The following is a 25,699-nucleotide window of genomic DNA, read 5'->3' as shown; positions in this document are numbered from 1 at the left end:
CTGCGGTCCTTAAAGAATCAAGTTGTAGCTTATCTGGAACTGTTTTCTGGGCAACTGTACGATTATCCCACATAATTAACTATATTAACAACTATAATTAAAAGAGTGGAATATAAATGATCCCTATACCTTAATTTGACGATTTGTCTTGATGAATATATTTAAAACTCCTCAGACAATTAACCGAGGCCATAACTCTTTCCACAATGCGATCTATCTGGACGGGGGGCACGGGAGGCCCAGCCGTGTAAGGCGCCGCTCGCTGTGCAGAGTTGCGTCCCTTGGGCACGCCAGAAACCTATGATTGTGGGTTCGAATCCCGGTTCGCCCTGATTATGTTTCTAGGTTTGTCAGCACCATACCCGTGATCGTGGGTTTCACCGAAGAGGTAAACGTCTGAGACCTGCATCACTTTGGGCTTTCCTCCCACCTTAAGCTGTCACGCCGCGATATAACTGGAATACTGTTAAAAGTGGCGTTAAACACAACTCACTCACTTTATCTGGACGTTCCACCTTCTCGAAAAAATAATTTATTTATTTCAACTTCAGTGATTCAGAAATACTTTGCATGAACAATTGGGATTTCTCATTCATATTACGTGAGCTACTAAAATGTTTCTGTGTTTGTGGATGAAACTTTATCTTCCACCGATCTGCATACATTGACATTGTTTCTAGACCATCATTTTGTTTTATTCTCGTATACACACGTCACATAAACACCATATCGAACGGAGACAGATCACATCAAAATGTTGCATTATTTCTTAAATCGTCATGGTAGGAAATCATTTATCATATTAAGAATATCTGTCTATCAAATAGTAAAACGGTAGCGAGAAATCCAGAACCAACAGCAAAATAACTATACTTTGTCGAGAAAATTTAAATATCACTCGATAAAAGATAATCACATTTATAGCTGAATGAGACACTTCAAGTATTGATTCCCCCTTACCTATTATAAACTGAATCTACTTCTGTAGCTGGGTTATAATGGGTGGTTGTTAGGACATGTTCAAGGTACGTAACTCCTATTGAAATGAATAGAATTAAAATTAACGACCAGGAACAGCGGGTAATTGTTGTATTATGACTAGGAATATTCGATAGGAATATAAGAGTTGACGTGATGTGTCCCACCACACAAACGCCAACCTGAAGGCGTACAACAACAGCGAGCAATAGAGTATCTTAACAAAATATATTCATAGGACCGCTGGGTTTTCTCAGAGTAGGCGCTGAATGTCATTGCTCTCTGACACGATGGTATTTAGCAACATCATATGTCTGTACTATCAGCTTCTGGTGCTGTCTGTTCTTGCAGTAGGCGCAGACATGTACGATGGTATTCTGGTGAACTTTGGAAAGAATGTTGGTCCAGGAAAGATTGATGACGAGGGCAGAGTTGAAATTGCCCTCCCGTCCTCTAGATCAAGACTTCACTGTTTCGCTATGTGCGCCCGTGATCCCCACTGTTCCAAGTGCGTCCGTTACGACAATGATGGAACCTTTGAAGCAGCCTTCCAGAAGGTGTTGATCGGTTCACACCCTCATTCCGAAGAGTATTTTCTTAAATGTAGTAAGTAAATATATAGCAATTTGTTGCAACATCCAAGCTCATATGGAATGCGGTTAAATGCGGCGTTAAACACAACCCACTCACTCCAAGCTCGTATTACAAATGCATCACGTATTGCTATCCTGGCTCATGACTAAACAATCTTATCAGACAGATCCTGTGCCTACATATGTATATTTTTCATGATCAGTTACCCGTCAGATCTCATGGGATCTGATCAATCCCAACCCCTACCTCCTCTAGATGATCAGTAAATAATGAATATGTTGTTGTTTATTTTATCCGCAGAAAGTGGCAGCGGGAGCGGGAGCAGTGACAATGACACACACCTATCGCGAATTAAAATGGTTCGACCATCTTTGCCGGTCATCATCAACAAATCACCACCACCCGCACAGAATGTCCATAAATCTCCAAAGCTCCAAGTCAAACCCTCTACCTTAATGATGGAGCGGTCAGCCTCGGAGTTTTCGCCGTCAGACAGGGAGACTATACCTAGACTCAAGGACGAAACACCCGCAGGAAACGTAATGGTGGCTGGTACTTCTACTAAGGAAATGGTATCCGTTTCAGAACAGACAGAAGTCGGGATTGAAACTTTGAAAAACAGAATGACGACGATTTCAACGAACACACCAATCACAGATAAAAACCATGGTTCGAAAGAAGCAGGTAGGTTCACAAACAGGAATCCATTCAGTGCGCATGTCAGAAAATTATGACACTAACTCATTCGCCACCTCTCGTTGACCAGCCTATGGTTCAACTGCGAGTATAATGGTTCATTATTGAGAGTTGATTATGTTTATGCAAACCTGACGGTCATAGGTATAAAAGGACCACTTCCAACGTTACGCATGCGCGCGTTGTCTGAGCAATGTTATACTCTTTTCAATTTAGCAGGGTTATACCTTTGCTAATAACAAGATACATGCAGATGAGCACACGGTAACGTCCTCATAATTATTGTTTTATGATAAAAAGGCAACACACGTTACAATGTTAACACACGATTTCTCAAATTGTAATCATACCATTCTTTGACAAGACACTACACCGTCAGTTGTAAAGATATTCAGTTCATTTGTTTTATTTTGGATGGATCTAATTGTATATTAAGATTCCACTCTTAACTCAAAATCGACCACGTGGCCCCTTTACCGGTAGCCTTCCCCATATTTGTTTTTTGGCAATAGTTTATAAGGTAAAGGAGACGATTGTACTTGGCATACGACGTGTTTCGCATCTTAATGTTGCTTTTGTCTTTGCATCTTTGACAATGACCTTGAGATAGTCATACAGGTTTATTTATGGTTTGTTTGTGTAACGCCACACTCGTTAACACTCAGATCTGAGATTAATGTGAAAAACATAATATACTTTTTCGGTCACTGCTTTAAGACTTACATTTAACATAACATACAGGTTGTCCAGCGATCATCTTTTTCTCACCTGAGACAAAAAAATACAGTATTTTCTGAAACAAATATTTTTAAAATACAAATCCCAACCCTTACCATCTCCAGATGATCAGTCACTACATAATGTTGTTTCTTGTATCCACAGGCTACACCGACAAATCTGCACCACCCACACAGGACACCGACAAATCTCCATCACCCACACAGGACACCGACAAATCTGCACCAACCACACAGGACACCGACAAATCTGCATCACCCACACAGGACACCGACAAATCTGCACCAACCACACAGGACACCGACAAATCTGCACCACCCACACAGGACACCGACAAATCTGCACCACCCACACAGGACACCGACAAATCTCCATCACCCACACAGGACATCGACAAATCTCCACCACCCACACAGAACATCAACAAATCTGCACCAACCACACAGGACACCGACAAATCTGCACCAACCACACAGGACACCGACAAATGTGCACCAACCACACAGGACACTGACAAATCTGCACCACCCACACAGGACACCGACAAATCTGCACCACCCACACAGGACACCGACAAATCTGCACCACCCACACAGGACACCGACAAATCTGCACCACCCACACAGGACATCGACAAATCTGCATCACCCACACAGGACATCAACAAATCTGCACCAACCACACAGGACACCGACAAATCTGCATCACCCACACAGGACACCGACAAATCTGCACCACCCACACAGGACACCGACAAATCTGCATCACCCACACAGGACACCGACAAATCTGCACCAACCACACAGGACACCGACAAATCTGCATCACCCACACAGAACATCAACAAATCAACATCACCCACACAGGACACCGACAAATCTGCATCACCCACACAGGACATCAACAAATCTCCACCACCCACACAGGACACCGACAAATCTGCACCAACCACACAGGACACCGACAAATCTGCACCACCCACACAGGACACCGACAAATCTGCACCACCCACACAGGACACCGACAAATCTCCATCACCCACACAGGACATCGACAAATCTCCACCACCCACACAGAACATCAACAAATCTGCACCAACCACACAGGACACCGACAAATCTGCACCAACCACACAGGACACCGACAAATGTGCACCAACCACACAGGACACTGACAAATCTGCACCACCCACACAGGACACCGACAAATCTGCACCACCCACACAGGACACCGACAAATCTGCACCACCCACACAGGACACCGACAAATCTGCACCACCCACACAGGACATCGACAAATCTGCATCACCCACACAGGACATCAACAAATCTGCACCAACCACACAGGACACCGACAAATCTGCATCACCCACACAGGACACCGACAAATCTGCACCACCCACACAGGACACCGACAAATCTGCATCACCCACACAGGACACCGACAAATCTGCACCAACCACACAGGACACCGACAAATCTGCATCACCCACACAGAACATCAACAAATCAACATCACCCACACAGGACACCGACAAATCTGCATCACCCACACAGGACATCAACAAATCTCCACCACCCACACAGGACACCGACAAATCTGCATCACCCACACAGGACATCAACAAATCTCCACCACCCACACAGGACACCGACAAATCTGCACCACCCACACATAATGTCCAAAAATCTCCTGTGCTCCAAGACAAAGCCTCATCAACCTTGCAGAACGAGAAACCTGCGGGAAACCTAGGTCCTTTCAAACGTAAGGGACCGAGAAAAGAGGGGAAAAACAGAATGACGAAGATTTTCAGGAAGACAAAGATCGCAAAAGCAGGTAGGTTCACAAACAGGAATCAATTCAATGCGCATGTCAGAAAATTATGACACTAACTCATTCGCCACCTCTTGTCCTTTTCCGTGCTTAAAATAACTTACCCCTCTTCCAATCAATGTTACGTGAAAATATTTTGTGTCTAAATGTACCGTAATGAGAGCTACAATTGTTGGTTTTTTTCAAACTGAACAACACAGTCGGCAAACCGCATCACTTTCATAACCGCAAAGAAGACATGGCCGTGATTGTAGGAAATGGGGCAATTTGTACCCCATACAGTAAACAGGTCTCAAACAAAACACGCTTGCGGATGCACGTTTTTTGCTCGTCGTCCTTCACCTGGGTTTATTCGTCATAAGTCTTCTATATACTTAGTTACTTAATTCGAAATTGTTATCCTAAACATTTCAACAGATTTTTGTTTGTTGTTTAACGCCGCACTCAGCAATATTCCAGCTATATGACGGCGGTCTGTAGTGAGTGAGTACGTTTTTACGCCGCTTTTAGCAATATTCCAGCAATATCACGGCGGGGGACACCAGAAATGGGCTTCACACATTGTACCCATGTCGGGAATCGAACCCAGGTCTTCGGCGTGACGAGCAAACGCTTTAACCACTATGCTACCCGACCGACGGCGGTCTGTTAATAATCGAGTCTGGACAAGGCAATCCAGTGATTGATATAATGATCATCGATCCACGCAACTGGAATCGATGACAAGCAACAACCAAGTCAACGGGCCTGACCACCCGATCCCGTTTGTCGCCTCTTACGACAAGCATAGTCGCCTTAACTACGATTTCAAAGCATAGTTCCAACATGGTGAGTGTTAACAGCAGCACGTGTACACCTGCACAAGAGTGATCATGGCTAAGGCTGCAAATTGTAATTGAAATTGCCCATAAAGGTATTTGTGATCTATTGCCAAATATGAAAACATAACACTTCCAGATTACAAATTGTCAGCGGGGTTTCCATCTGATGACAAAGCGTTCTTCACTGTTGACTGCCACTCTCCTACCCAGAGTTCCTTGCGGCCGGAAGCCAGCTAGCATAGTACCTCTGCCACAGGCCAGCGCCATGTGACGATTCGTCACATCTTTCACAGTCCATTCAAGATATTGCATATGCTTTTCATCCGTTTCATGTTTGACAAGTCTACACATTTTCATAAAGAAATGTCAAAGAACGGTTACGGTTCTTTAAGAAAGTATCCTAAAACGTGAAAATCCACTTGTTTCTGCGTAGTTATACTTTGTTCACACTGGTTGTACGGCTCCACGTGCTGTCATCGAAACCCAACGGAGAGCTAGCGAAACGGTCACTTTGATGTATAAATATAATTTGTCATGCAACAAACTGTTGCAGCTGTAGTAGCATACTTATATAATTATGCAAAACAATATGTAAAGCGCCCCAAAATACTTGCACTAGTCCATTCTATACTGATTTCTGAAAAAGCGCGTTTGTTTACAAACAAGAGAAAAGTCCGGTCACGTGATATGCAAATTAGCCTGTGGCAGTGGTGTTATGCTGAGTCACCACTGCGACGGAGTGTGTGTTGACTGCACGCTGCACATGTAGGATGTTTACATCACGTGACGGTCACGTGCAAGCGTGGTCGACGGGTCAAAAGTAGTCCCGGCTTACAATGGCTACGAGTAACTTCAGAGGGCTATTTTCAGCGGAAATGGCCGATCGTGTTCGGAGTGTGAACAACAACGTATATGTAAACCGCGTTATGTTAATAGTATATCCATGTAAATATACAACACCATGGCGGACGTGGTACAACGAATTGACTAGATTGTCCGATATTCGATATACACAAGTAGTGACCGTGGTTATATAGCATCTACCACAAAAGTTAATTGAATCTGCTAAACAAAGTATTTGTGATCTATCGCCATAGGTAATCGCATACGACTACCAGATCACCTGTATTCTGCGGTATATCCGTCTGACAAGGCGTTCATAGCTGTCGAGTGTCGACGGGTCAGAAATAGTCTGTTTACAATGGCTATGAAACAAATCAAAGGTCTATTTCCAGCGGAAATGGCCGATTAATGTTACAACTTACACCGCAATGGTGAATGTGGTACAACAAATTGACGCGAAGACCATAACCGAGAGTGAGTGAGTGAGTGAGTGAGTATGGTTTTACGCCACTTTTAGCGATATTCCAGCAATATCACGGCTGGGGACACCAGAAATGGGCTTCACACATTGTACCCATGTCGGGAATCGAACCCGTGTCTTCGGCGTGACGAGCGAACGCTTTAACCACTAGGCTACCCGACCGCCCCTCCCCATAACCGAGATGACAATGGTACGAGTCGTCATTGTGCTTGCTCCGGGACAACACGACTGGTCACGAATGACACAACCGTTTTTTGTAATATTGAATTTCTGTGTTCCAGCGGAGGTATTGGTCCGGATCATATACAAGGTTGTGACAGAGACTGCGAAATCGATTGAAGGTGCCACTGACTGTTTCGTGTATCTGAGGGTGCACGGTGACAACAACGACCTTGAAGAACTGTACCTAAATAATAAAGGAATTGAAATGCACCCAGGATATATCGATATCTTTAAAGTAAGTTGATGTTGATGTGTTGGTTGGCGGAGTTGTAATCCACGTTTATGTTGCCATACAGCATCCGCATCCGTATTGCAAGACGCCGTAACAGAGCTGGAATATTTTCAATTGCTCATGATGGCAATCACTGGATTGTCTGGTCCAGACTAATCTACTTCCAGACTGCTATCACATGAGTGCTGCGTTAAACAACAAACAAACAAACTGTAAATAAACTGATCGCGTGAAAAGGCTTGATGGACCAAACTTGATTATTTACAGACAGAGCTGGAGTACGGCTTTAAACAACAATGCACACTAAAACATGTTCATATTGGAGTCTATGTGTTAGCCTTGGCACAACGCCGCCCTATATTAGTCTAGTGTTATGCTGATATCTATTTCCAGTTCAACAGGACCAAAGACATAGGACATATTACAAAAATGGAGCTACGCTTGGTTAAGTTTGGGATTTGGCCGGCCTGGTTTTGTGTAAGGGTGAGTAGAAATGATGTTAGGTGTATTTTCTTTTCATTCGTGTACGTACTCCTGTTCGAATCCCAACATCCTCAAACCGGTGGTGTTTTCCACAGTGGTATTGTTTAAATATTGCAGCGTTAAACCCCTGGTTGCCACTGTGGTATTGTTGAAATATTATAGCGTTAATCCCCTGGTTGTCACAGTGGTATTGTTGAAAAATTCTAGCATTAACCCCCTGGTTGCCACAGGGGTATTGTTGAAATATTGCAGCGTTAAATTCTGGTTGTCACAGTGGTATTGTTGAAATATTCTAGCATTAACCCCCTGGTTGCCACAGTGGTATTGTTGAAATATTGCAGCGTTAAACCCTGGTTGTCACAGTGGTATTGTTGAAATATTCTAGCATTAACCCCCTGGTTGCCACAGTGGTATTGTTACAATATTGCAGCATTAAATCCTGGTTGTGACAGTGGTATTGTTGAAATATTCTAGCATTAACCCCCTGGTTGCCACTGTGGTATTGTTGAAATATTGCAGCATTAAACCCTGGTTGTCACAGTGGTATTGTTGAAATATTCTAGCATTAACCCCCTGGTTGCCACAGTGGTATTGTTGAAATATTGCAGCGTTAAACCCTGGTTGTCACAGTGGTATTGTTGAAATATTCTAGCATTAACCCCTTGGTTGCCATAATGGTATTGTTGAAATAGTGTAGCAAAAATGCAGTGACGTGCATGTTTCTCCTCTTTAACCCAGACTTTGAATTCTAAATACATCATGAACACCGTTTTGAATTTGTGTTTAAATAATTAAATGCTTTAATATTGTCCGCTTTCATTTTTTGAAAAAAAATAAAATACTGAAAACGATCACTTATCATTTGGTACATCGTAATTTGCTAATTTTGATATGTTTCAGTGAACAATTTAAAATCTAATTATTCGATATTTACTCAGAAAATAAAAATAAAATGATCAATTGTGTTTTTCAGTAAATTATATAGAGAAATCAAGAATGTCCTAAATATTATGCACATACTTGGTATTTTCTTTGATATGTCGTTCGGGGGGAATAACAGTTCACAGTTTTACAGTTTATAGTTTTAATCATGATGTTAATCTTGCGTATTCTTCCGTAGGTTTTCAGGCAATGAAGTACACGACAGATGATTATAATCAATGTTTAATATCATATCATACGTAGATTTTGTCATAATAATTTAGGAACTTTAAAAATCACCTGTTTACATGAATTTTTTTTCATACAGGATAATGACAAATGCAGTGCCATGTGTTGTATTTCTTACCTTTAGAGATGAAATTAAAAAGGAAATGTAAAACACTTTGAAATGTCATATTCAATTATTGTAATTTCATATATACTCGTTATATCCGTTATAAGCGTGTTCGTTATATCAATTAATTTTACATGATCGAATATACAGTTTAAGGCCGGGACCCCTCACCCTATTTCAGTTAACGTCTTTAGGTATGACGCGGCCGGGGATTGAACCCCGGACCTTCCGCTTTCCGCGCGGATGCTCCACCACTTATGAGTGAGTTGGGTTTAACGCCTGTTTGAGGCAGTCTTGCCCTCTCATCTTGCAGCGCCTGGCTCATTTCGGCGAACATTATGGGTGGCCTTTGAGTGAGTGAGTGAGTATGGTCTTACGCCGCTTTAAGCAATATTCCAGCAATATCACGGCTGCATACACCAGAAATGGGCTTGACACATTGTACCCATGTCAGGAATCGAACTCAGGTCTTTAACCTCTAGGCTACACGACCGCCCCGGTGTGGCCTTTCACGTCGGCGTACACGTATCTTGAACTCCGGGGGCGATTTAATTGGCTGTTTAGGCTTGTTTTCTAAAAGTCTGGTTTATCATGAATCGATCCTGTACCCTGTGCTGGGTTGATCCTTAACTTCTGTGACTGCAGAAACACGTTCCGAAGTCTACAAATCACAGACTGTACGTTGAACATATACAGAAAGAGTTAAGCACACCCCTATTTCTGAACCATGACAAAAACACAGAATGGTAACACAGGTACTGTCTTTGGCCTTAGACAATACCTAAAAATGTATGGAGTTGCAGGATTAAGTAAACGAGTTATGTTTGATGTTTCATGTGAAAATGTTCCTTAAAGTAAGCGGGCATAATCGGGTGACGCATTCCACCCTATGTCTCGCGCCTCCAGTTCAGACGTTGGATCTGTTGATGGGCCTGGATGCGACTGCATGCGAACAATGAGGCCTGGCATTGTCACCCATGTACTGACGAGTAGCAAAGAGGGTGGTGGTTAAAATGAGGAACGACGACTGGCCTCAAAACGTCCTGGATGTACTCTCAACAGGGGCTAAGTTGCCCCTTATGGTGACCAAATCCAACCTGCAATCATGAGAGATACACCCCCAAAACATTACCGTGCCCCCGCCGTATACAACAGTCTGTTTAATGTTCCTCTCGTTCTTCCATCAGTGACGTGGAGCAGAAAACGACTTTCGTATGGCCACTAGTGGATCCTTCTCCAAGTTCTCAGATTTCAGTTCTGTCGCGCAATACACCATGCCAAACGAGCAGCTTTATGGTGATCTCTCATCAAGGGACGCTTTATGACTCGTCTAGCCCTCAGTCCTACTGCTTCTTTGGCCGGTTCCTGACGGTTCTGGTGCTGAAACGGCGATTGGGCATCCACAGCTGTTTCAGACGAGTACTTGCTAAAAAGGGTTCTCGACGTATGAGACGTAGAAGGCCTTCGCGATGTGTCGTCACAGGAGGTGTTCCGGATCTGGAACGGTCCTGTACATCACCGGTCGGAGCATGTTTCTGGACTAAACGGCTTACGACAGTGTGATGATACTCCAAATTCCGACCAATGTCATTACAAGCCATTCCTGCGTTATGCATGCCGAATTTTTGCCATTTTGTGGCGTTTGATAAACGCCTTCGTCTAATGGTCACACAATGTCCTGGGAGAACTGTTTAACAGCGAGCTTAAGAAAGCAATTTTAACGTTTGGATATACTGCTTTGAAAGATACTCGAGGGCATACCATGCCTGGCTTTCGTCACGCATGACTGATTACATCATCTTGAGAAAACAGTTCTTCCCGTAATTATATCTTTCATGACTGTTACAAATATTGGGATGTGTTTAACCTTTTTCTTTGGGTATATGTGCTACCTCTCGCGGAGGTCTATCAGTTTATAGCATGTCAATAGCCCTGTCACGTTCAACACGATGTAGACGACACCTTCCAATCACAAATACTGCAATCTCAAAAAATCAGATCTAAGTTAGCTGCCGCTAAACAAAGATCTGAGGACATCCAATTACGGGTCAGAACGACCTTTTGCGAGCTTTGACCGACCACTGAAATTACAAGCGAGAAGTCAACATCAGCCAGTTAGAAAGCAGCTTTCTCGAGCTATACGGCACTCGTAACCTGGCGACTTCCATTTCAGACAACGCTTGTTAAATTTGTTGACACAGTTCTCGATAAAATTTTGGAAAACTAATAAAACGAACCTTCCGAACTGTCTAATAAACTAGTGTCCAAAAGAAAAGTTACCACCTGTTTGCAACGACATGAAGGAAAAACTAAACAATGCAGAAGTTTAGGATTGGTTTTATGCTTTTGAGAAATCCTTTCACAACATCTGTACATAAATTTCATTTCAATAAAATCTGTACAACCAATATGACAAGCCTTTAAAGATGGGTGGGGTCGAAAAATGAACATTTCGTTAGAGCACTGATCCCAGAAACAACGGGAAATGTCACACCACACGTCTCAAAGTCAAGTCAGTAGCGGGCATGTCCACCGTGAGCATCAATACATGCCAGAACACGCCTACGGACTGATGACGTCAAACGTCTGATGACGTTGGGAGTGATGCGTTGCCATTCCTCGAGGAGACATCGTTCCAAGTCCTGGACGTTGACTGTAGGCACACGGCGACGTCGGATTTGCCGATCGAGGTGGTCCCATAAGTGCTCGATGGGATTCATGTCCGGTGAACATGTGGGCCATGGCAAAACCTGTACGTTGGCGTTGGCAAGGAAGTTATGTGTCAATCTTGCTGTGTGTGGCCTTGCACTGTCATGTTGGAAAAGGAGTCCACGAGGCTGTTGCTGAATAAAGGGCACCACAACAGGCCGTAGGATGTCATCAAGATAACGCTGTGCATTCAGGTTTCCACGAAATACGACAAGCATCGTTTTGACGTCACCACATATGCCACCCCAAACCATTTACCCTCCACCTCCAAACGGCCGGACCTGTTGGATACAGTTAGGCGCAAAACGTTCACCAAATCGTCGGTATACAAGCTGCCGTCCATCGTTTCTGAAGATGAGGAATCTGCTCTCATCAGAGAACATAACACGTGCCCAGTCCCGCCGTTGCCAACGTCGAACTCGCCTGGCCCAGATCAGTCTGTTGTTCCGGTGTCGAGGCGTCAGGAGCGGTCCGCGGTAGGGATGACGTGGCCGGATACCATACTGCCGTAGTCTCCTGTAGACGGTCTGTCGACTGATCCTGTGTCCCAGTGCTGTAGCCGCCGTGGACGTCGCTGTTACGGTGCGGTTCCTCAGGTGTAATACCCGGATGTAACGATCTTCACGGGGCGTGGTTACTCGTGGTCTTCCACTCCTGGGCCTGTCTGACGTCTGACCTGTCTGACGTAACCGCTGCATCAACCTGGTGATAGTGATGCGTGCGCAGCCCAGCCTTCTGGCGACGTCGACGTGTGACGCTCCTTGTTGGACCATTCCAACGGCTCTCTCTCTCTCGATGGCTCTCAAACGTGGTATATCTTGTGTTCTTTTTGTTGCTGTGATATCAACGTGTCTGATCAGCCGTTTTATACAGTTTTTCTGCACGTGCAGAACATGCTAGAGAGGGAAATGTCACTTTCACGAAATTTACGTTTTTTCCCGGAAGTGATCACGTGTTCCCGGTATTTTTTATCGACTGTGTTTGGGATGTGCAATACGAATTGGCATGTTTTCATACTTGACAATTCACTTAGTTAAAAACAATTTTGAAAATAAGTTGGTATCGTTTCTTTTGGACACTAGTTTATATGGTTGAGATTGTATGTCAGTGCTTCCCGCGTACTGTGCAACGGCTCCTCCGTTCAAATGTTTATCCCACGGAAGCGAGGGATAAACGATAATATTGACGGATACCCCGTGTTAACGTTTTCGAGGTTGCATGATTAGAACACTCATTCCGACTGTAGGGGCCGTAACTGTCGTTCGGAATACCCCGTGTTAACGTTTTTCGAGGTTGCATGATTAGAACACTCATTCCGACTGTCACTTTCATGATCTGGTAAGCGACGCTTTGATTGGCCGGTTGAAAGGTCGTTCTGACGTGATCCGTAATGGGATGTCCTCAGATCTTTGTAGCGAGAACTAAGATCAGATTTTAATGAGATTGACAAATACAGCATTAAAGCAAAAGTAGAGAGCTTACGTGTAACTGTTGATAAAGAAAAGCAGCAACTGGTTGCTGATAGCGATTTGACGTCCTTTCACTGAAACCTTAAAATCAAGAAGGGCCCTACCCACGTGCACGGATGAATTGCATGGTCCACGTGCAATACCTTGGATGTCTTTGGGCGATAGAGTTTTTGTTCCAGGACAGTATTTTTAACAAAGCTTTATGATGACCGACCACAACATTTATATTTCATGATTCCCCACTTGTCTTAGAGAGTCTGTATAGTCGGATATGGCGACTGTTATAAATGATATCATCGCTGGAAACTGATTTTTGAGTCAGGACTGTGAAGTCAGTAATATGTTTCTGTTGTATGAGAAACGTCATGCAACAATTCGAGTCGTGAACTGCTGATATCGCTTGTTTGAGTCACGTACATTGTCGCTATGGCGACGAATGAGTGAGTTAGTGAGTGCATATTTATAGTCACATCGGCAATATTTCAGCCATATCGTGACTAAATCAAGTTAGACAGTAATAATACATACAATGTTATTATAAAACCTGTCGTCAAAGGGCAATAAAATAACTAGATTATCACAGATGTATATTTTAAAACTAGTATTGAACCATAAAAAAGATATCACCATAAATAACAATATAGTATGGAGACGAATGGGTCCAGGGTATGTACCTTAATATAATGGTTTACAATTTCGAGAATTTATAAGCTCACGACAATGTTTACCTTTGTTCACATTTCAGATGGAACTAGAACGGCAGCGTCAATATTCGAGGCACACACAAGTTGAGATGTATCACTCTTCATTAAACCGATGGTTTCTGGAGAACGCGTCTGAGACTCGTGCGCCGGTTTCAATTACCTACAACATACCTTACAATCTGACGAAAACGTATTTAACATGAATTAACTTGGTAGAGGTAAACGCACGGGCGAAACGACGGGCGAAAGCCTTCACTCACAAGGTGAGATCAACAAGTAACATGTATGTGTATGCAGGACAAATGAAAGTTTTACTAGAAACTCTTCACACATCTATGACGATAGAGTTATTTTCACTTTAAAAAAAGTTCATGTTTGTAATGACGGACATGTTTTTCAAAAAAAAATTCTTTCCTGATTGGTCAAAATTTGAATTCGTGGATATGGTTCATGACCAGGTGAAAAATGAATTTCTGATTCAACTTCACATTGTTATGTATCAGTAGAAATTGATGTAAGTATTCTCGCCTTGATTGTCAGTGGCAGCAATTGACTGAAACGCTCGTAAAATGTGAAGTGTTGTGGTGGCCAGATTGTAACGGTAAGTGTGATTTAAAGTTACCTCCCTTGGTTGATGACAAATCGTTAGAGAATTTTCGGGAAGGAACATTTTCTTGAAGTCTGTCTGCAACTATATAAGACCACAATAAATTAATTGCTATATAATCATCCCCACCGGACTCACGACTAAACCCCCGACAAATGGGTATTATTTGCCCGAGTGAAATGTTTAGAGTACAGTAACGACATCAGCTGTCAAGCGGCCATTTCATGTTTACGACACGCCGTGTAGTGTAACGACATCAGCTGTCAAGCGGCCATTTCATGTTAACGACATGCCGCGAAGTGGTCTACAACCGACACTCGGTGCTTGCCTGCCTATCGTCAGCTAGCTGTCAGCTGTCAAGATGGTGTTGGCTATTTTGAAAATACGAGGGTGTATGCAAACCATTAAAGATTGGTATGCCTGTCCCTTGCCAGGCTGACTCTTCAACAACTTTGCTCGTGGGTAACTAGACAAATTAACGTTATTTGAGGATAAATTCTTAAACGCAGGAGTACAAGTTGGGTCAGGGAAAACGAAAACAGGTTTGACACAGATACATCCGACTGCTACCATTCAAATCAATGTGTATTTATTATCTTTGTTATTTCAGTCATATATTGTTCATACCAAGGTGTCCAGTCATCAACTTGACGACTTTAATAGAAAATAAAGAAATAAAAAAAAGCTTCCATCCCCACTTCCAAAAATATCAAATTAATTTAAATCTAGCAATTAATTTTAATGTGGACAGGTTCCCTACCTGAAGTCAATTGCTGCCACTTACAACAACAAGTAAACATATAACAATCTCTACTGCCAGATAACAGAATAGACCAAACTTAGGGACACAATTGCATGAGTGATGTATACTGTTATATATTCTCTCAAAACAAATGGCGCATAGGTGTTGACTATTTTCAAGAGTACATATCGTGGAAGGAAAGTGTTCCATGTTCCACATGTTCCAGTTTACTGATTAGATTGGTTTAATACTGTCACATAAAGGTTTTGATGTCTTTCAGAGAGTTAATGTTTGGACCCTTGACATTTGCGTGATTCGTTTTTCATTGGAAACTGCCTCCCGTTTGCCCATTGCCTATTACCAATCAGTGATAATTTAAGAACATCCTTTCAGCGTTAATTAACTGTTAAGTGTTCCTTCAACCATATGTAAGTGTTGCCTTCCAATTGTCAATTGCTAATCACCTATCTGCGCCAATTAACTGATGGTATATATATATATATATATATATATATATATATATATATATATATATATATATATCAGAACAAGAAAAGAAATGTAAGGTATATATATATATATATAATTAGCGCTGCTAGTAATATATATAATATATATATATATATATATATATATATATATATATATATATATATATATAAGACCATACTAGCAGCGCTAATTTACTGTTAAGTGTTGCCTTCCAATTGTCCATTGCTAATCACCTATCTGCGCCAATTAACTGATGGCTTCCCTTTTTAGGTTTCAACGTTTCTTATCTTATTACTATTGTTGTTCTGACAGGTATATATATAGATATATATATGTATATATATATATATATATATATATATATACAAAAATGAGGTAAATGTTCACTTGGTGTACATGTAATATATAATAAAATAATAAAGTCCGCGTTAGTCTATCATCTTCTTTATATCAGTTTCATACATAGTACTTTCGCTGTCTCATGACAGCTCATCAGTGTAACTGACAATGACATATAATGACGTCATACTTATGATGACGTCATATATTACAACTGTGACGTCATAATGTATTTACACACTCCAGCGACGACACCAAGTAATTTAACAATTGTAGGGAGACATTTGAATTAAATATACAGTATTTGTAAAGTAACAGTGCAACATTTACGATTGAAATGACAAATCTATTAATACATTCTAGAGTTCAATTTTGGTTTCATCAATTGGATAAACATTTTTTCTGTTTCCAGTCTCAGCTGCTTGTTACTTGGATACAATTTATAAAACGGAAAAATAGTAAATTTCCCGTTTCCGCAATCATCAATGTTTTTGCTGACACCTAAGCATCGAACATTAGGGTCTCTAATCTGCTGTTTGTGTACAGTGACTCTATCTTTTAATTCCATGCCGGTTTCACCGATGTAGTTTTCGCCGCATCCCGAACATCTCATAACATACACCACATCTTTGCTGCGGAAAGTAGTACCTTCACTTATGATGTTACACGTGCCGCATCTTGGTGTGTTACATCTACTTACACATGGTACACTCTCTGTACAAGAATATTTGGATGGACAAAGAATTTGCTTGAAATTTTTTGGTTGCCTTGTACTTTTTATAATTTTAAATTTATTCAGTCCTTGTTTCATTTTATCGCTTTGCTGTAAAATTGGGAGGTTGTCCCTTATGACTGGCATGATATCACAATTATTAGGATTGAAGGTGGACACAAACGGTATAATTTGATCACCCACAGATTTTTCATTAGGTTTCAGGAGAGTATATCTTGGAATTTTTAAAGTCTTTTCTATTGCGTCATTTATGACGCGAAGCGGATATCCTAGCTTCCTGAGATACCCCATCAATTCTTTCAATCTTAAATCTCTTTTATCCGTTTCCGAAACGATGGTACATACTCTCCGCGCAAGTGAATAAGGAATGTTAGTTCGTGTATGCCTGGGGTGACATGAACCGAATTGTAGGTATTGATGGGTGTCTGTTGGTTTGTAGTAGATATCAGTTTTCAATTTAGTATCTTCCTTAACTACAAGGACGTCCAGTAATGGAATTTCGCTCTCGCTAGACTCCATAGTAAAACTGATGGAAGGATGGAGCTTATTAATAATATCCAGAAAAATGTCTAAATTTTCACGGGTTGAGAGCCAAACTAAAAAGCAGTCGTCCAAGAATCGCTTCCAAGTATCGCGCACATGTTTGGCAATGGATTCTGACATGGAATCGTGTACCTTCCTGTAAAGAATATCCTCTATGTAACCCATCACAACTGTACGATGTAGCGTATGTTGGGGCGACTTTCGTTCCCATGGCCGTTCCCTTTCTTTGATGATAGAATTTTCCGTTGAAACAGAAGGTATTATTTTCTAAGACTAATCTTAAAGATTCCACGATGAAACTTTCCGAAAATTCAGTGTCGATAGCCTCAGGATGTTTTCTCAGCCAAAACTGAACTGCTTCCAATCCCAGATCATGGGGTATGTTGGTAAATAAACTCTTCACATCAAAGGTGGCTAGAGTAGCATCAATAGGTACGGCATCGGGCAGCTGGGAAAGAAAGTCTATATCGTCTCTTACAAAACTCGGTACATGCTTTGTTAATGGTTTTAAAATGATATCGACGAGATTACTTAGGCAATGAGTCGGGCTGTTCGGTCCTCCGACAATCAGCCTGAATGTCAAATCAGGACAGCTGGTAATTTCGATATACTCCGCATTCTGTTCGGCAAAAGCATTATTTATCAATTTACTTTTATGGATCTTGGGTAGTCCATAGAAACTAGCCGTCTGCGGGTCACTGTTTATTAAGTTGTCTTTTTCTTTAGGGTGTAGATCTCCAGAGAAGTCATCACTATGTTTTTAATCTTCTTAATTACAGCTTTTTCAGTAATATCTGTTTCAATGTAAATTCCTTGTCTTGCAATAATTCATAAATTTTTATTCATAATATTCCGAGTCCATTATTACGACTGCGCCGCCTTTATCTGCTTCCTTAATAACAATCGATTAGTCATTTTTAAGATCCTCCACAGCTTTACGTTCTTCCAGTGATAAGTTGGGATTGCACTTCCTGATGTTCCGTAGAGGATATTTCTCCAGGTTGTTTAAGTAGTCATCAAGGTATTTATCCCGGTTCTTTTTTGGATTGAACATGCTTTTGTTCCTTAATGATGGTCTATTTGTGATCGAATTTTTATCGGAAACGGATATATCATCCTCTTGATCATCGCATTCAAAATATTCCATGAGTCTCAGTCTTCTACTGAATGCATGAATGTCCACTTTAAGCTCTTCGTGATTCTGTGACGGAGTTGGCGTGAACTTTAGACCCCGTTTTAGTAAAGTTATTTCAGCTGTAGTGAGTTGTCTTTTAGAAATGTTAATTATTTTTGGGTCAACGCGTTGTTTTTCTTCTGCAGCAGTCACATTTCTTTGAATCTGTGCCTTGTTTGGTGGCTGTACCCTAAAAAAATATCTGTTGTGATCCTCACGTTGTGCATTATTTTGTCTGCTGTAATCACCATGCTGTATATTATTGACTCTTCCTTGTTCTCTGCCACGTCCTCTTCCGCGTCCTGTACCACGCAGGAAACGTTTTTCCTGGTTCCCATGATAGTATGTGCGATTTGATTTAAAGTGGTTCAAATATTCTGCATGTTTTGATCTCGTCGACATCGCGGCCTCGTTCCGTCTTGCGCTCTGACCTCGCTTCAATCGAGTAGAGTGGTTTGAAGTAGCTTGCTGGTTAGTTTTCACAACACTAGCATAACTTCGGGTGGCCCGATTAGACGGATGGGTGCTTGGTGTTGTGCAATTAGAGTTTGACGGCTTAGTTTTACACTTTCTCTCCTTCACACACACTTGGTCCTTGCAGTACTTCTCTGCATACGAGTTAAACCATACTTCTTTCCCACTCCATATTTCAACAGACTTCATTTCTGCTTTACATATATCTTCCTTCCATAGTTTATTAAGAAACTCTTTAACTTCCGTTGAAGGTATATCATGAAAAGCTAACGCCATAAGATCATCTTTGGTTTGAACTGTACTTTCATATCTTGTCAGTCTCTTCTCTAAAAGAGCGATTTCCGTTTGAAATCTTCTAACTGCCAAGTCTTTACGAATGTCAGTTTCTTCTATAGCATTTATTCACCTGATCAAGAAGTAAATATATACTCCGAAACGTTGTGTCCCTCATAATAAAGAAGTTGACATCCATAAATTCTTTTCCTTATGTACATCACTTCTAAACGTCATTCGGGGCGGTCGGGTAGACTAGAGGTTTAAGCGTTCGCTCGTCACACCGAAGACCCGGGTTCGATTCCCGACATGGGTACAAAGTGTAAAGGCCATTTCTGGTGTACCCCGCCGCGATATTGCTGGAATATTGCCAAAAGCAGCGTAAAATCAAACTCACTCATTCACTCACTTTAAATTTCATTCAAAGACTTACTAACATTTGTAAGTATAGGGTATTTGTGTTAACAAGCTTCACGAAAACACTTCTCACGAAGCAATCCGAAGCCACACCAAATGTCACCCTAATAAAGGCAAAGCACGAGGACACAATATATTTTCAATGGAAATGATATGATCTTTTTAGAAAAGTGTACTGTAAGAGCGTCACGTTGACGTAAACGTCTGTCTGGCTTAATTGTGCTGGATTACTGTGACCGAGACGGCCACAGCAGTTTGTTTTTATTTTGTGAGCTTTCAGGAAATGAGTACAGTCCTGTACTTTGTGAGAACGAGCATATTGTCGTGCAAGACAATTGCGCCTGGTGCCTGGGACAACGTGATTTTGATTGTTTGTTTACTGTTTAACGCCACACTCAGTAACTGGTATGGGGCGAAATGTAAAGTACCTGTCATTTTTGCTCAAGTCTGATTTTACGTTTACGTTTATGATCACGCCTTCATATCAACAGGTAAAAAAATTCCATTGGGCCTAAAAAAAATTCTCCGCCATTTTCGCGGCCATCTTGAATGTCAAAATGGCTGCCATTCTGCCTTTGATTTGTATTAAGCTGTCGTTATATACAAATGAAATGTGGAGTTGGAACTGGATTCTTAAAATTAATTAAGAGAGTTAATTTTCAGGAATGCCAATTAAACATGCATAGTTATTGTGTCAGATGACATATTACCAACAATTTTAGTGAATTTAAGAAAATATAACAAAATGCATTGCCTGACACACAAAATGCACAACAATCATCGATTCTGTAATTTAATCAGATCTCAAATATATCATTCTTATTATTTCAGTTTTAATAAAAAAGACTGTAAACAGCAAATACAACAGGATTTCATTGTATTTATTTTTTGCAGTATTCTATAAGTTGTTATAGGTTAACATACAAAGTCCGATTTGCTCAACATCATCCTCATTCAAGTATGTCAAGATGTACAAGTATCGCCGAAATATTCAAAAACCCGTGAAGATACCAGTGTAGATTAGGTCTTCAGCAACCCAGGCTTGCCGCAACACGCGACTATGCTTGTCGTAAGAGGCGACTAACGGGATCGGGTGGTCGGGCTCTCTGACTTGGTTAATGCATGTCATCGATCCCAATTGCGTGGATCGATGCTTATGATGTCAATCAAAGGATTGTCTGGCCCAGACTCGATTTTTTACAGACCGCCGTCATATAGCTGGAATATTGCTGAGTGCGACGTTAAACAACAGACAAACAAACAAAAGCATATTCAAAAAACATTAACAGCCAAACGTGCTTTCAATAACACTTCTTGTGTTCAGAATTCATTATGTTAAAGTCAATCAAGTAAGTTTCTTATGAAGATAGCTTTCATTTTCAAGTGACAACTCTTCATCTGTTACTCCAGACACTTCAGCAATGTCATGTTGCAACACATTCAAACAATATTTATTGGCCTCACATTTACACAGATCAGTGCACCCAATGGTATGCTGTTTGCAACGGCATCACGCTGATCACTTCCTGACACGACAGTTGCATTTGGTAAGTTCAAAAATTGCTGATACAGCAAGCTCCTCTTTGAGAATCAGCATAAGTTTTACGTCTGCCTTTCGCCATCCAAGATCACATGGGTCAGGTATCATAGGATGTACAGCATTATCCTGTGTCCACAACCGACCTTGTAAGTGTGCCCTCTTGATGTGCTGTGCCAGTGTCCCTGATGTTGGAGGTAGCTTGTCTACCCACTTTGTCTGAGACAGTTTCTTTAACTTTTCCATCTCAAATTTGCTGCATCTTTTGCTGACGTCTCTTGCAGATAGGAATTTACACAGGAACCGTTGACACCTTTTTATCACATCAGTAGAAGGAACTTCATCTTTTCCCAGATCAACATTAGCACGGTCGTCTCCACAAACGCCACAAACTGAACCATGTAAGGCACGACAGCCCTGTCTATTCCAAGTATTACGAAGAGGGCTTGAATGGAACAAGTCTCTCTCCTCTTGTCACCTGGTTCCGTTAAGACATAAACCTTTGGTCCCAGTTCATCAAGTCGTCTAAAGAGGGGTACCGGCAATCGGTATCCTGAGTAACGAAATGTACACATAAAAGTCCATGCAGGATCATTAGAGAGTCTGCTTCATCTTGAGCACTGTTGGGGGTCGTTTGTCAATACAGCTTCACTTGTAACAGTGACAACTGGATAATTGCGACTGCTGATGACTTTGTCTGCAAGATACAGGGCCTGAGAGTGTTTTGTTGACTTGCTTGATCCATTATTGGTGCGGACTCAACAAATGTGCAGGTTTTCACCAGTATCTGTCAAATACCGAATACTTTCCTACAAGGAAAGGACTTGTCCATCAAACAATGTACCGGCGTATGAAACAAAAGCTTCACCCAAATCTTTACATAATTTGAATTGCCCCACATCCATCAGTGACTGCACTACTGCGCTTGCATCCATGGGAACATACCCAGGGTTGCCTTAATTCTGTACTTCAGCATTTGTGAGAGTGTCATCACCTACCAAACCTTCAAGGCCGTCAGTAATATCCCTCTTGTTTTTGCAAGTAATGGCAGATCCACCCTGGGTCATAAGAATAGGATTGATGGTGGAGAACTCATACTATGAGATTACAGTTTGCAGTTCAAGGTCACGATGTGACATGGCAACAAGGAATCTACATAAAAGTGTTGCAGTTGACTCGAGATGGAATTCCTTGGAGTTTGTCTTAACTTTCCCTTTGGAGTACAGGTCATCCCAGTTTAGAAAATGCACTTTTGACATCCGATTCCATAAACTCACTTTTCCACAAATACGCTGTTTGAGGAAGTTAGCCATGGCCTCTTCTCCCATAGATTCTATATTCAGGAGACTCTGCTCAGCTTCCTTTCTTACGATCGTCTTTGTAACTGAGTTTCGTAGCTTCTGTGTCCTGAAAGGGATCGTTCTCATCAAGGCTTGCTGATAGTGCTTTTACATATGCTTCCATCTGAAGAATCTTTGAGCTACACAAGTGATGATGGTGTTTCTTTTCATGATCATCCAAACCAAACATCTTCTCAGTTTCCTGATACAGACGTCCAAGTGCGGGTGCTGCTAGACAATGTTTGAGAAGGGTCGCTGACTTTGTTGTTATGCTTAGCAGACCACCATCACCTTTCAATACTTTCTTTGTGTGTATTGGAGCCTGGTCTGTACCAATACTGGTGAAGGGGGTTTTGTGTTCTGTGCCACTGCAAATTCTCCATCAAGAAGTCGCTTCCATATATCAGGATCTGAGGTGCGTGTATTGTATGCTCTGGTTGTCAACTCCAATATGTTCTGTGCATTATCCAGCCTTAAAGATGCCAGAAAAAAGGAACAGATCTGGTTCCTTCACAGAGGACGAAAGTTCAACATGATATTAACTTGATGCATGTACATGCGGATCCACCTGTACATAGGGCGATGCTTGTCATCTTCAAATTGTTTCAGCTGCCTTTCTAGATTCACATTTTCTCCGTGCTTAAGTCATCCCCGATGAGCAAATGCAATCGTCCTCCTGTAAGGTGTTCTGACATGGGCCCCAACAGCATGGTTGTAATGAGATCCATTGATGATCTGATTGAAGATCACAGTACTATAGAGTCCTGATGTATGCTTCATCGATACCACTGCACTCAACTGTTTTGCATCTGAAAAGAAATGGTCCCGGAAGTAGCCACCACTTTTCCTTGTGTGCATCATTCAGATATTTCAGTTTGAAGGCTTTTTCGATGGTTGGTTTGTTGTTTCGCGCCGCACTCCAGCAATATTCCAGCTACATGACGGCGGTCTGTAAAAAATCGAGTCTAGACCAGACAATCCAGTGATTGATATCATGACCATCGATCCTAGCAATTTGTTGGTTGGTTTGTTTGTTGTTTAACGCCGCACTCAGCAATATTCCAGCTATATGACGGCGGTCTGTTAATAATCGAGTCTGGACCAGACAATCCAGTGATTGATATCATGAGCATCGATCCACGCAATTGGGATCGATGACATGTTTCAACCAAGTCAGCGAGCCTGACCACCCGATCACGTTAGTCGCCTTTTACGACAAGCATAGTCGCTTTTCACGGCAAGCATGGGTTGCTGAAGACCAATTCTACCCCGTATCTTCATGGGTCGGGGAGTTAAGGACACGCCAAACTAGTCCAGTAATTAAAAGGTCCAGGTTCAACAAAATTGACGGAAAAGGTTTATTGCTTGATTTTGGTGCCTTGGCACCTATACATTAAAATAAAAAATAGTTTACCAAAATCGGACATGGGGAACCATCCGAAAATAGGTCAAATCCAAGATGGCCGCCAACAAAAGTAATAATAGTCATAAACGTGGAACCAATAACAATAAAAACATTCATGATGAGTCTATCTTTATTAGCTTGCCAGGATAAATGCAAAGAAATGTATATTTAACAATTTTGAAAGGAAAATTCACATAGAAATTTTAAATAATGCTTCAAAATGACGAAAAAGTACATAAATTTGTTAATATCAGTAATTCTTGCAGAACATGAACCGATTTATTATAATGTTGACGTTTTACATATAAAATCATACCTTTTATTGTCTTCACTTAAGTAATCAAATTAGAAACAAATATAATTGAAAAAGCTTCTTCAAAATGGCAGCCGAGCATACAATGTTTTAAAGATAGACCTCAAGAACATAAAGGTATGTATAAGCTATTTTTCTTTTATAGCTAAAATGAAAACTTGTATAATATATAGTGGATTGGCTCTAGAGAGGAATAACTGATGAAAATATGAACAAATATAAATATAAAATTTGAAACAGAGCCTTAAAATTAACATCAACATTTGTTTCAAGGAAAATCAAGGGAGATAACCCAAACTCCGGGAAGCAGTTATTTTTCTCAAATGGTATTAGCTTCTCAGAAACTTTATTAAAAGTTAATTCAGAAGATATAATCAAGACATTTAGCACAAAAATCATTTGCTATAATCGGAAAAGCAACATTTGTATCTGTACACATGTCAACCATATTTCTATGAACTGTTACTATTCGCAGGTGACTATTCTCAACTGAAGGTGTCCTATGTAGATCACAGATGGCGACTTGTTTGCTATGTATGGAACCAGTTAACCTGGACAAACCCCAGGATTATGTGAAGTTGACAGCAAAATGCTGCTGTAGCATTAATAACGCAAACAGACTGCACAAATTAGATGCACCAGACATCATATACAACTGTAGCCTGTTGGTACATAGACAGTGTCGAAGTATGCATATAAATCCAAAGGCAATCAAAGTAGCTGAAAACTCTTCGATCATATGTTTAAGCCTTAAATTTTAAAACTCACATGTTTTCTATGTGGTACTTGTATTGACCAGGATGTTGCATACACACATCCATATAGAAGTGTACTTCAGCAGTGCGATGGCTCTTGAGTTACTCAACATATGTCTGCAACATACTGTGTCAACAGGCAAGATGATTGGGCCAAGATAGTACAGTCAGGTATCGTGCCCATATACGATCTACCAGCTGAAGAAGCTATCCATCACCATGCTTGTAATAAGAATTTTCGGAGAAGGACAAGTATACCTGCTTATATTGAACATGAGGAGGCTCCACCAAAGAAACGGAGACTTGGTCGACTGAAGTGTATGTCCTAGATGACAGCATTTGAGATTGCCATTTATTACTTGGAAGAGAATGATGATGAAACGATTCCTTTGGACAATATGCATCACATTATGAAGTCAGTGAGTGCACTGAGTGATGATCAACTACACACTACATCTCAGCTGAAAAGGGAATTC

At 41.2% G+C, this 25,699-nt stretch overlaps 1 protein-coding gene across 1 annotated transcript in view; it reads left to right on the top strand.

The window, feature by feature from the left end:
• The first annotated feature begins 1,268 nt into the window (after positions 1-1,268).
• Positions 1,269-25,699, top strand: part of LOC125379222 (proteoglycan 4-like) — a 39,015-nt gene continuing 14,584 nt past the window's right edge. The window contains exons 1-4 of the mRNA XM_048395461.1: positions 1,269-1,584; positions 1,873-2,124; positions 3,151-4,842; positions 7,266-7,441. Coding sequence (XP_048251418.1) covers positions 1,269-1,584; positions 1,873-2,124; positions 3,151-4,842; positions 7,266-7,441 — 2,436 coding nt within the window. The remainder of the gene's footprint in view (positions 1,585-1,872; positions 2,125-3,150; positions 4,843-7,265; positions 7,442-25,699) is intronic.

The sequence above is a fragment of the Haliotis rufescens genome, unplaced genomic scaffold, assembly GCF_023055435.1.
Source record: "Haliotis rufescens isolate VD_foot unplaced genomic scaffold, xgHalRufe1.0.p SCAF_14, whole genome shotgun sequence".
Taxonomy (NCBI): Eukaryota; Metazoa; Mollusca; class Gastropoda; order Lepetellida; family Haliotidae; genus Haliotis; species Haliotis rufescens.
Note: the sequence above shows the minus strand (reverse complement) of the source record. Positions and strands in the feature narration are given on the sequence as shown.